The sequence below is a fragment of the Oenanthe melanoleuca genome, chromosome Z (genome assembly GCF_029582105.1).
Source record: "Oenanthe melanoleuca isolate GR-GAL-2019-014 chromosome Z, OMel1.0, whole genome shotgun sequence".
In the NCBI taxonomy this organism is placed as follows: Eukaryota; Metazoa; Chordata; class Aves; order Passeriformes; family Muscicapidae; genus Oenanthe; species Oenanthe melanoleuca.
This window is the reverse complement of record NC_079362.1, coordinates 25,999,692-26,013,347: the sequence shown is the minus strand read 5'-3', so window position 1 is coordinate 26,013,347 and position 13,656 is coordinate 25,999,692. Positions and strand designations below refer to the sequence as shown.

At 36.2% G+C, this 13,656-nt stretch overlaps 1 protein-coding gene across 1 annotated transcript in view; it reads left to right on the top strand.

Annotated features, from left to right (window-relative positions):
* The window catches only part of LOC130265444 (atrial natriuretic peptide receptor 2-like), a 33,754-nt gene that overhangs the window by 10,460 nt on the left and 9,638 nt on the right, over positions 1-13,656 (top strand). The window contains exons 8-15 of the mRNA XM_056514545.1: positions 1,968-2,040; positions 4,492-4,525; positions 5,806-5,892; positions 6,163-6,306; positions 7,016-7,137; positions 8,782-8,917; positions 11,732-11,777; positions 12,718-12,822. Coding sequence (XP_056370520.1) covers positions 1,968-2,040; positions 4,492-4,525; positions 5,806-5,892; positions 6,163-6,306; positions 7,016-7,137; positions 8,782-8,917; positions 11,732-11,777; positions 12,718-12,822 — 747 coding nt within the window. The remainder of the gene's footprint in view (positions 1-1,967; positions 2,041-4,491; positions 4,526-5,805; positions 5,893-6,162; positions 6,307-7,015; positions 7,138-8,781; positions 8,918-11,731; positions 11,778-12,717; positions 12,823-13,656) is intronic.

The following is a 13,656-nucleotide window of genomic DNA, read 5'->3' as shown; positions in this document are numbered from 1 at the left end:
CATTAATTTTGCACAATAGTTATCAATTATTATAGCAGGCTCATGAAGAAAAACCCAAAAGGGAATGAGGAGAGAGGAGTGTATCAATAGTGGAGAAGTAGTTTTGGGTATCTTTGAATGACAATGTCTGTATAAAGAGAGAATGATATTATGGTTTATTCCTTAAGAGAGCTTCTGGGAAAGAGAATCTACATTCCTTATGTGTCTGCATCTTGAAAAAAACGCATTTGTGAGTTTCATAGCAGAGATTTAGCAGGTGAATATGACAGTATTAGAGTCATTGTATTGACTATGTTCATAATGGGTAATTTATTTAGACCTTGGCCCATATATCATGTAAAACTACAGGGATTGCCTCAGGGATTCCTTCTCTTTCCATCTGATACTGCAATTGCAGCGAGCATCTGAGGTAGGCAACTTCACAGAGAGGGAGTGAGTAGGAGAAAGCTGATGGCCCACAGTTTGAGGCTCTAAGGGATCCTGAATCACGTTATATTTGTTTGTCTTTCTGTGCCTCACTGTGTGACTTTGTGAGTTAGGAACAGAAGCCCTGTTGAAAGCTAACTGAGCATTCATAATCCACAAGGAAGTTGTGACAATGACTGTAGCAGCTGTCCAGTAAAACCACATGAGCTGATAGAAATATGCAATTGGACAGAAAAGAAGTTTAGGTAGTTTTAGATAACTGGCTTTTTAGAAAGAGCAATGGGGATTCTTATTCTTGCATATGTTTATTTAAAGTTCTTATAGCAAAATTAATCTGTTATTTCTGCTGTTTCTCTGTAGTTTTGGAGTAGTTTGGTTTTTTTCTTTCTTTCATTTCTGTAGACATATTCCTGCTAACTTCTTCAATAGCAGCATCATGAGGTTTTTAAGTTTTACTGGTTTTACTGTAATAAGATAGGAAAGATTATTTTATCTAATTCAGGAATTGATATAATGTAAAAGGAGCCATCTGGGAAGCTAATGCCTTCTTTAATGCTTCGAGTAGAAGAAAGGATTCCTTTAATATTAGTGTCAAAGGAAGCAAGCCTAGTATTCACTTCTTGTTAATACCTCTTTGTACAGTCACACCTTTGCAAGATAAAATGTAGGTTTCTTTCCTCAGAAGCCTTTTGAAATAAATGGGATTACTTAATTTTGATTCAGTGAGCTCTGTATTTCTCATCATTTCAACCAATATATCAACACAATCTGCACAACCTGTTCCTTGTCCAATATCTGGGCTTTTGTTACCTGTTTTAATGAATGCATCAGTCCTAATATTAAATTTCGCACTAAAAAATGGTATAATGATGGTAAAATGCTGCTTTGATTTGACATTTTGGCATTGACTGCAGTCATAACAACTGCATAATTTTATCTCTTTTGAAAGCATGTATTTACACTTTGTAAGTGTTAGCTTTGTATGCCAGCTCTACCAAAAATCAACTATTAGCTCAATGCCTTCTTTACAAAGTAGCCACAGAATCCCTACCTAATATTCTTTAAGATAGAGTATTTGACATAATATGGCCTAATTTGTAGGACATGGGCTAATTCTATTCCAAGACAAAAGATACGTTGCTCCTTATCCCAGGATTGGGATGAAGTGTGTTCTTGTCATGTACTTCCATAACATAGGGCACTTCCATGAGATGTAAACCCTTCATCTGTTGTCCAGGCTGAAGTGTAAATGCATAAATGTTGACAATAATGGAGAGTCTGTAGACAATGCAAAATATGACATGTAATCTGTTCTGTTTTTAATGTATTTATTACATACTGTTTTCTTCTAAGCCTGTTATTAATGCTTCTGGTTCTAAGGTTACTGAAGGTTACTGTAAGATGTATGTTGGATGTTTACACTTCAGATTTAGTTTGGATAATTTTAAATTCTCATATTTCATAAAAATAATCTCCGATTCAATTCCTTCAAAGACAGGAGGGCTACATTAGAAATGATTTTTTTTTTTTTACTTTTGTAGTGGTTTCAATATCAAAAGCAAAAGATGCTTTGGGATGAAAGCTGGATTATAGACTTCACCAGCATCAAACAAGGTTAGTAACTTGTAATTTTGAAACTGTGATCAGTTTCTTTATTAATTTTGAGAAATAATCTCAATTATATTGTTCATATTTTAAGGGTCTTGCAAAAAGTAAAGCCATTTTTGAAAGATGTATCCAGTATTTCATCCTTGTAACTTCTGTGAGGTGCACACTCATATTTTTGTTTATCAAAACTTTAGATGAAAAAGTTATTTCAAATAGTTTCCTTGGCTTTTTTTATGTTGATTTGTTAATTGAAAAAGACAAGCCCACCCCAAAATAAACAGATAAACTGTGAAATTGGATGAAATAAATTACAATTGCTTCAGTGGATATACCTTTCTGTATCATTCATCTCATTAAGTTGCCCTGGAATTGCACAAATATATTGAGGGAGATATAGCACTATCTTAACTTCTCTCAGTGTATGCTATCTGTGGCAGACTTGCTGCAAAAAGTAATTAATTTTGGCCAGAGGTTTGGAGGGGTTTTTGCTATTTTATCTTCTGGTTATAAAATATTATTTAATTTTTTCTAATTAAACAAGTTAAGAATAAATTCAGGTGTTATTATATGCTTTATTTTGCTGTACTTAAGACACATATTATTATTTGCTTTGCTGTTCCTTGATTTTGCATTCAGAAGGAAAACAATACCTAGATCTTTAGAAAGGGTAAATCTATACAACTCTGCTCTGCTGATTGTACATACTCTCATTTTCAGCCTCTGGGAGAAATTGCTGGCAGGTGTCTGCTTCCCCTGTTGGGCTGCCAATATCAAGATGTTCTTGTGACAATATATAGTAGAGATACATTTCAGCCTTAGACTTGAACATTAATTTTTGTATACTTTTGATAAAATATCCTTGTTGTTGTAAATAAGAGATTTTGGCTTATAAATCAATTTGGTTACAGGAACCAAAATAAATTTCAATCCAGATTTGTGAAAACAGAATTGGAGAAAAGTGTTTTTCAATACAGCAAAAAGTAACACGAGCAAAATTTGCAGCTAATGGTAAATTAGAAAATGCCATAAGCATCACATGTGAGGAAAAGCAATAGGAAAAGACTGAGGGAAATTAGAAACATGATCAAAAAAAATTACTGATTAAAATTACTTAGAATACTCCAAGATGAAAGATGTGGCTGTCATGGAAAAAAGCCTGCAAAGCAGCAATACTGTTTGAGATTATTGCTCTAAGAGTGATGATTAACAAGTTAATGAGGACTGATAACGTTATAAGGTCACAGACATCATGTCTTCTCTAGATACACTTGTTCAGATCTGCCCACAGTAGCCTGAAATGCACAGATATCTAAATGAAAGCACATCACCAGTCCTTTACACACGGTATGTTGCACTCACTATGAAAAATTAGCTTTATTTTTTAAAGATATCTTCTTTTTTTTTTAGTGTATTGCACTATATATAGAAATGTAGATATATATGCAGTCTTATTCTCAAAGCTATCTCAGGGATCTGTAATGTATTTCTGGGTGGAATGCAGTAGAAAGCTTCAAATGTCAATGCAATTTTGAACTGCATATGGATAATACTATGGTGTGAGAACATGGCAGTCCTGATTCAAGGTGAGATGCTGAACTTCCTCAGCAAGATATTTCTACCAGGAAGAGCTGAGAGGTCTCAGCAGTTCTGAGAGTAATTGGCTAAATCTGGGGTTTAATTGGAGATTTTGACATGATATGTCGTTCATTAAATTTGTTTTGAAGTCCTTGTTTTTACTGTGAGCTGGTCAACAGAACATTAAAAAATGTACATCAAAAATCACTGAGATTTTTTTTCTCTTACTGTATTGTTGCTTTTCTCTTACTTCTCTCTGGTGTCAGAATCACTTCCCACATTCCTGTACTTTGCAGTCTTCTAGGAGCTCCAAATAGACTTGTTAAAGTATGGCACAGGGTTTACTCTCCTTGCCTGGGTTCTGTCCTCAGCTTCTATGTAGCAGCAAGGGCTAATCATCTCAAGAGCAGAGAAATGAAAACTGCATAAAATCCTGAGGATTAGTGAGACATATCTCTGCCAATGAATCATCTTTGAAATTGTTAACTTTTTATCCAGCAGTCGCATTCCAAGCAATGGCTTTCTCTCTTAAGTATTAACAAGGGTAGATGAGATGCAAAGATTTTGAGACTTCCCTGTATATTCTACCCCTGGAGTCTCCACCTGTGCATAAATAGGAACCTTCATGTACCTTTTCTCATCCCACATCCCATTTAGATTGCATTATACAGACAGCTACAGGAAGCATGGTGAGTGCTCCCCCAGCACCCAGTGACTCCAGTGTCAGTTGTGTTACTGCTCTGAGCTCCTGCACAGCAGCTGCCAGGAGGAAATACTTCACCCAGACTGGGAGATAGTAAGTCAATATATTACTCATGTGCTGCAATATCTATTATATTAGCTTCAGCTTGATTTCTGGTTCTTGCTATTTTACATTGATAGGCAGTGAAAAATTTATCTTGTTAGGCCAAGTCTGGTAAGTTAAGATCATTTATCTGACTACTATATTGCATTTTGACTGTGTCGTATTTTACATGCCAGGCTTCTGTTTTGGTTGTCTCGTTCCTCCTTTTCTCTTAGGGTCTTGTTAAAAGATTGTTGGTACATGAGATGTCCTGCATCTGTTAGTGAATGGCCCTTGCTGTTCAAATGTAACCAAGAGTTTTATAAAACCCTTTATTCTAAAATGCAGGCAGAGCAAGCTTGGTTCTTTGCTCTAAAGAAGGGCATCCTCTACAGTAGCACATGAGAAATCTTGTCCTTTAACCAGCTGGCACGACTCAAGATTCAGAGATTTTACCTCTGAATCAAATTATAAAGGTCCATATCATGTAACTGTAAGGACAAATTATATAGATATATCCTGCCATCCAAAAAGCAATTTTTCCTATAGAAGTGATAAAATTAATGGGTAGGAGCAGAACATGTGCAAAACTGGAAACAGTACTTATCATTTGAATAAACAGGGAAGGATCTGTGCTTTGCAGGATAAAGAAGCGTATTTGTATCATTGGGGGAGAAAGTGCCTTCAGCACAAATTGTGGAAAATCACAGCCACTTCATTGATGAAATACTGTGTTCAGCATTGATATTTTTTACTTCTTTCTGAATGGTGACATTTTCATCGTCATCATCACCTTCCTCAGATGATCAAAGTCAAAGAGATTTATCAAGAGTGAAAAATATAAGAATGGGGGATTCAGTCTCATGCAAGTGCTACACTAGACACCTTATATTCTATATTTATATGGTCATCATCACTGAAATTCCTGCAGATATCTCCACTGAGTTCCTTTACTCTAAAAAGGAAAATTGCTTTGCTCTATACCAAACTCATCTGCTTCTTTGCTGAGAATTATCAACTCCATGAGTACAAAAATATGTTAAATGTCAATGAAGGATGTGCAGAACAGCAGCCAGAAGTAATGGATAGCTGGAAGGTGGCTGTATGTGTTTCTCTAGCTTGACACTTCCTTTGCTGCTACTCCATCATCAAACTGCCTCAACTGCCTCAACTGATTCATTACAGATTGATTGAATACAATCACTAATGGTTCCTTTATCAGAAGAAACAGGGTCCTCTCCCTTGTCTTAGATTCAGATTTATGACCACATATGGACAAGCTTAAATTCTCTTCCTCATCTCTAGAGGTGTGAAGCTGTTCCCTGTTGCAAACTATTTGCAGCCCATTTTTGTAGCATTGCTGGCTTCTGAAGGTGCCTTAAAACTGTAACCAGCATTTCATTCTGTTTCAGTGATGGTAGAACAGTGGCCATAAAGAAAATAATGAAGAAGGCATTTACACTGTCTAAAACCATACGTAAAGAAGTAAAGCAAGTGAGGTAAGAAGTGAAATCTTAGAGCTGTATGTTGTTCCATTTTTATACTGATTTTTAGGGCTTAAAATCTTCCCAAATATGATTGTCAATTCATATTCCACTTTCTTTCGAACTTTTCTTGAAAGAGAGCAAAGATCAAAATTTTCTTATGTCTGTTTTACTTTTTCTCTACATTGTGAGACAAGGCACTTGGTTTTCCAGTTGTGCTACAAAACCAGGAGGGAGATCTGTGAAAATTACTGTTGTTCTGTGATTTTTTGTTGATTTTCACAGGGAACTTGATCATCCCAATCTCTGCAAATTCATTGGAGGTTGTATAGAAGTTCCAAATGTTGCCATTGTCACAGAGTACTGCCCTAAAGGCAGCCTGAGTGATGTGCTCCTCAATGAAGATATTCCTTTGAACTGGGGTTTCAGGTAAAAAATCCATGGATGGGAGGGAGGGAGGGAGGAAATAAGAATATCCAGTCCAACTTGCCTTTGGGATGTTTTGAGAAATCATATGTTTAGTCCTTGCAATGCTTTCAACTTTTTCTCTAGTTATACTGCAAAACTATTTTTAAACCCTTTTTTGCCATATAACTTTACTTTGTTCCCAAATATCTTAGGTGTCCCTATTTAACTAAACCCCACTACATCTTTGTTTGTGAAGATATGTTGGTGAAATGGTTAGCGTACCTGCAAGTGGTTTATTGTTCTTACCAATACAGGAAATGAGCTCACATTGTCAATGTCAAACTTTCACAAAGGCAGTGACATTGTTTTTGAGATCAATCTTGACATCTCCTTTCTGCTTCTGCGGTATGCTTGCCTTCAGCAAAGGAAAGTGGTTTTCAGGAAGGAAACCTTCCAAATAAAGCAAGCAAGATAATAAAATTGTTTCACTTGTAAACATGTGAAAGCACTCCCAAGGATACAAAAGTACTGACGATTTCTAGAAGAAGCTTTGTGGTCTTGGCCTGTGAGCTCAGAGAGATACAGGTTTTCAAACAGTCACATTAAATGTTTTGGAAAAATGAGCATGGGGACACAATTTGAAAGCTTTAGTTTCTGTAAGCTTTAGTAGGCTTTGGAGCCATTCTTGAGTGAAAGTGGAAATACTAGCTCACTGACTTTTGACTTTCAGGTTTTCTTTTGCTACTGATATTGCTCAAGGAATGGCTTATCTCCACCACCACAAAATGTATCATGGACGGTTGAAGTCTAATAACTGTGTGGTAGATGACCGGTGGGTTTGTAAAATTGCAGGTAAAGAGAAAGCTAGAAAAAATTTTCAAAACTGTCCAGCTAATCCCCTAAATATAGATTTCACGCAGAATACTCTTCCAAAGTGCTTTCATGTTGACGTTTCTTGTGGAATTGCTGACTATACCAGACTCCACTAGCAGCACTTTATGCTGAAGCAAGCTTCATGTTACATTATCGAGTCATTTAGTACGTGCCATGGATGCACAGTTCAGATCCTACAAATTATTCAGTCTATCAATATCTGAGCAGAAACTCTGCCTCGTTCTGTATTTTCGTAGAGAGGGAAGCTTGAGGCATGGAAAATGGTGTAAAGAGATGAAGTAATGCTGAATGATTGGTAAGCACAGTGTGGTTTAATGGAGAAAAGCAGTCTCAACTCAGTGCTTTTAAGTCTTGTTCACAGCACTGAATTGTATTTCCCCAGAGATGGAGCTACAGGTCAGGTCTGCTCTTGGTGAAGGAAGACAGCCTGTGGGAACAGGAAAACCACTGGAGAGTCTAGTTTAGTTTGCAGCTGCCAGAGGAAATTAAGGCAATGATCATCTCCTCTACTTTTTGCCCAGAGTAGTGATCATACTCTCTAACCTATAGCTGTCTTAAAAGCAGCAGCAGCAGATGTGTTTTTCAGTGGTACATCCCATGACTAAGGCTCCTACGTGAGGCCAAGCCTGCTTCTCCATCTCCTTCAGTATCCTTCTGCCTTCAGAGCTGTCTACTCTGCTTGGAGCCTATGCTGGAGAAAAACATAAAAATTAAACATAGTTGGATTGCATCAACTGCATCACCTTGGCATAGCTCCTCTCAATTAAACAAGATATCTGTGAAATCATTCAGCAACTGCTGTTTTGATTCTTTTCTGTGTCAAACTGTAGCATTTTCAAATCTTCGTGGTTTATCTGGATGCAGTAATGTCAAACAGACCTCACAAATAACAAATGTGGGACCTATTTTAAAAGTGACCTCCACATAAAGATTCAATCCCTAGGAACATCTTAATTAGAGGTCACTCCAGATAAAACCAGATGTCCAGACTTTCCACACACTCAGAAGAGTGCTGTTTACGTAAGAAAGAAAACAGAAGTCAGTTGTTTTTTTCTCCTTCTTCCTGATTCTGAGTCATATGCTAAGAATTCCTTCTATATTAGGCTAGAAGTATAGATGGAAAGATGTTTCACATGTATGCTGCCTTTGTTCTGATGCTAGTGGTGTTCAAGTAACGCCCACCATCTGATTTTCAGTTGTTAGTTGTCTAACTAGCAATTACTTGAGCAACCTGCCACCAGAGATAAGGAGCAAGGGACAAAGTAGAACAGAAACCTGTATTTACATGCTAACTCTTGCACTGAGGTGAGACTATTATCTGAAAATAATTTCATAAAATCATAAAATAATTCTGATTGTGGTGGATCACGTAGTTCAGTTTCCCTGCTGTCATTCAGTCTTGCCCAAATATTTGGCTTTCCAGATGCTGTATTTGCAATAGTTTAGGGGGGAAAGACCACTCAACCCCACTATCTCTAGACTAAAATGTGCATTTAGAATAGAGAAAATTAATTTTTTTAGACTAACTGTATTACTATGTACTGCTGTACACGTTTCAGGGAAGTATCCACTGAATAGTTTTCCTGTTTTCTTCCATTTTAGATTATGGTTTGCAGTCATACAGAAAAGAAGATTCTCCTGATGGATCAAGTTCATCCCAGCAGCATTTGATTTACACAGCTCCTGAAATACATACTCTTTCAGATTTTGAACCCAATTCTATGTCAGATGTCTACAGGTATCTGAGTTTTCATCTTTAAGTAATCTTGAGTGTTCCTTAATGACAGTCAGGCTTGGTATAATTCTGTTGTCACTCCAGGTGTATATTTGATTGTATTTTTAAAAGGATTGATCCTGGAGTATAGAACAGCATAGATATCACAGAATCTTCAAAGTAGATAATCAAATACTGAATTCACTGACATTATTTAAAAGCAGAGCTTTTACCCAATGATGTATAAGGAACCACTTGACTAGTAAGATAAAAAGGCATGAAGATCGGCTATTATCTAATTATCCTTTTCTCTGTTGTTATGTCTTATGAAAAATAGATTATTTTCAGCAACAGCAGTACTTTAAAAGTTAATAGCATCAATGTTCTAGGATGTCATAATGCACATATGCATCCTGTAATTCTATAATTGAATGTCAATATAATTATTTGGGGGCATATACATGTTGATGATATTTGGTTTACAGAGGAAAAATAAAGAGAAGGGGGAAAAATGAATGTACCAGAAAATAGCTCCATTCCTTTAATTTTGAAAACCTTTATAGAAGATTGCTTTCCAGTGGCTTTCCCTGCCAGTGGTGGATTGCTTCTATGCAACCACTTTTCAGATAAGTGGGAACACAATTGTAAACAAAGTCTGCATATACAATGTGCTTGAATATCACTAAATTTTATCTATTCTGTCAGATTAACTGAGCAAGAACTTGAAGTCTCAGTAGTATTTCTGCCTATAGGCTTCAATGTGTCCTTAGAATTTGCTCCAAAATAGCTCAGCTAAGGCAGTTTGGTCTGTACTTTTGCAAGTAGTCTTTGAAAGAACTGTGCTCCAACTAAACAAGAATTTTGAGGTTGTCTTATAGATTCCAGATTACCATTGCCCTGCAGCCAAAACGCATCCCAGAAAATGTTTCCTAGGCTTATTGTTCTCACTTCCCTCCTGTTCTGGATAGGTATCATTATCTGACTTTGCAAGCAACTTTGCCTGCTAAAGGTATTTCTTGCCAAGGATTCCCCTTTGAATAGTCTTTAGATCTGATTTGCTCATATCCTATATGTCTACAATGAACTTTGGACAGATTCAGTGACTGTTTCCTGGATTTATCTTGCTATCCCACCCACACGTCTACAAAATCCACATCTTCTTTTGTGGCACTGCAGTTATTAATTTCTTGGTTGAAAAAAAGGGTAAAAGCAGTGAGGGATAACACCAAAATAGGGAGAAGAGCAACATGCAGACAGGGAAGAGGGAGAAATACCCTTTAGAATTGAAAGGATTTTCTTCTTATCTGGGCTGTTCTTTAGAATTTGCATTTTAACAAATTTTGTGTTTGATGATATGAGCAGGAGGTAAGCCTTTCTCATACATGTTATTTGGCCTCACTGGTCAGGCAGCATCGATCCAGTATTGAAATCCTCAGTTTTCATCTGTGCAAAAATTTCATTAATATTCCTGAAGGTGAGGCCCAAATAAAAAATGAGTGGAAACTGCAGGAGTGGGACTTGTGATTTAGTGTGCTCCTCCAGATGAATCACTTGCTTTTAAAGTTCCCTATGGAAAGTGTTGGTCAGATGGGAAAGCTAAAATGGAAATGAGAACAGAAGCATGAACATTGCTCCTGTTTTGAGCTGAAGAGGCTGTTTCCAGTCACAGTTTTTCCTAGATTGGTTCTTCTTGATTTGTAATCATCATATGAATTTCACTATCCACAGTGGATAAGTTAATTTTATTGGGTAGTGTGGCTGAAGATGAATTAAATCAATACTGCTTCATCAGACTTACTATAATCTAATTATTATCCTTGAAAATCTGTTTCAGCTTTGCTGCCTCACCAGGACTGATTTGCTTTCTCCTACCAAATCACCACAAAATTAATATAAAAATCTCATCAGAATAATTTCTAAATTATTCATCATATGTGTAATTTTATTTTCCAATGATGCTCCACAAGTGGGCTGAAAGATAGATGAACATGCCCTGTTACCAACAGAATATCTTACAGAACAGTGCAACCATTGGCGACACAACAGATTGAAAATCAATATTCTCCATAAAAAGTAAATGTTACTAAGCTGAGAGGCATGCAGGGGTAAATTATTACAGTTTCACTATATACAGGCATCTTTATCTAGATTGTTGTCTGGAGGAGGTGCTTGCTTCTGAGAGATCACTATTCTGAAAGATCTCCAATGAGTTCAGAGAAAAGACTGAATTCTCTGTTTTCACTGTCTTTTTCCATTCTTCATCCTTGATAAATGTGTTTGACCTTAGTTCAACTGAGGAAGATAATGACCACAAAAATATAATTCAGAAGGAACCAGCAGAAATGCTTACTATAAAATATCTTCTCTGGACACAGTGTGTCATCACAGACTTTATGGATCACTTTTCTAGAACAGTGATCTTTTCAGTGGCTGAAAAAAAGCCACTCCTCCTACTGGTGAATCTGATGAACCTGCTCCTGACCTCTGACTGGAGCAAAGATCAGACCTCTATGTTTAACTGTTAGGAATCATGTACATAAACCTGCACCTATCACCTCTGGATCCCATTAATTCTTACAGAGAAAATTGCTTTGCTGACCATCAAACTCAAACATCTCTGGGACTATAACCATGAGAGAGAAATGCAAAGAACATTCAGTAACAAATCTCTGAAAACACAAAGTAGTAACAAGTAGCAGCACCATTGCCATACTTTGTTTTTGAGATACTGGGATTTCAGTCATAGAATGGGGAAGAATAAGAAATAATGAGAAGAAGAAATCACAGATTCAATTAACTGTTATTGCATTATGATTTTTCTTCATTTTTATTCTGCAGTTATGCCATAATTTTACTAGAAATTGCCACAAGGAGTGACCCTCTGGCAGTAAGTAAAGATGAACTATCTATAGAATTTGCATGAAAACTTTGATTCTGTTTCTACTGAAGACACAAACCAAACTTTGAGTTACTGCATCTTAGAGTTAGTTTTTGAGCATGTATTTTCCTCGTGATTTTATGGGTACCAGTTCAGTTCCCATGGAACTTGCAGTCAGGGTTTCCTTGTAGATCTACCAGTTTTCCCATTCAGAGCTTTGAAGGAGAGTATATGATAAAAATAGTGTAGCTCCAAAACTTCCTTTCCATTAGTTTTGTGAGGCTTAATGACTAGGTGGATGCAGGGAGAATGCATGTATTAATATTTTCTTTTTTCTCTTGCTTCTTCCTTTTCCTGTCATTTACAGGCCCTTTTTGTGGAATCTTGCAGTAATAAGAACAACCTAGAAAAGCAAATTAGCTGCTCTCCATAAGGAAAATGTCTGTTTTGAATATGTCTTTTGTTCACTGCTAAATAGCAAACACAAAAAGAATGTGCCTTGAAACTGCAAACAGATGGTCTTGATATGTAACCACATTCTCTCTGAAATAATTTGCTTAACAAGATTGTAACAATAAATACTTGATACTACTATTTTTTCAGTTCTGACAGTTTGTGATAATAGACTAATATAGTCCTTGTGTTCTCTTAAAAGTTTCCCAATATTTTGCCAGGTATTCATTTGTTTCAAAAGTTGTTTATGTCATATAAACATTGAGATTAAAGCCTGCCAGCCTTGGAAAAGCTTTTAGACAAGGTGACCCATTTTAGACTGGGTTATATTTTTTTATCCTTTCTTTTCCCTTGTGCTCTTACGAAAAAAAGCTAACTTAGAGGTGATAGGGAAGATGTTATAAAAGTGATTTTGATAATAATAATATATTTTTCAGTGTCTGTCATGAGAAACATAATTTGTATAAATATTGTTTAATCCCCTTTTCTCTAGAAAGATGATGTGCATTCAGCTGAATATTCTTGGTGCCCACCTTTGGCAGAATTAATTTCAGGAAAGGCTGGGAATTCTTGCCCATGTCCCACAGATTATATAGACGTGAGTAAAATACAATATTATGTACCAAAATTATTTATTGAAGTGAATTTACAATACATCATAGAAGTTTTATGGCAACATTACCTTTGATAAATATAAATAACCCAGAAATCAAGAAGTACACCTCAAATAAGGTAAAATTATAATAGTTAACATCCTTAATAAAAAACCTCTCATAGCGGCAATGAAAGATTCAGTTGTCCCCTCCTATTGCTGGTGTAATAGATTATGTTTTTAATATTCAATCATTGATTTTTGTGCAATTTTGTTTTATTATAAAGTGTTGAATTCCATACATATTTTATGTCAGTAATATTTAGCTTACTGACAGAGGGTTTTCACATAATGAAGTCTGTCTCAGGCAAATTACGAGTTTGGTTTGTTTCTTATGCAACAAGCCTTTCTCTTCAATAGCCTCAATAAAGTACACTTCCTCCCAGTTTAATTAAATCAGAACAAGATGGGGTCATCCTCATTTCAGATTAAGCACAGTATAATTTACCCTTGCTGGTCTGAAGAAACATAAATGTAAAAAAATTTTTCCTTAGCAGCACTGGTTTTTAATCAGACCTTAACATTCTTAAGGGGTTCTTCAGGTCTTAATCTTTTGTGAAATTTATGTACAGACAAGTCCTCTGAAACTGTGTGGCTCCAACAGCATAACACTCCCATACAGCACAAGAGCTGAAGGAGTGTTCAGCAGAAGGAACATATATGTATGTCTTACTCATGCTTTCCTACTGCAGCATTTTCATGAACTAATATCCTTCATTCAGCAAAAACCTGTAGAACTCCAGAGGCTTCAGTACATCTCTGACACTTTTGCAGGTAGAG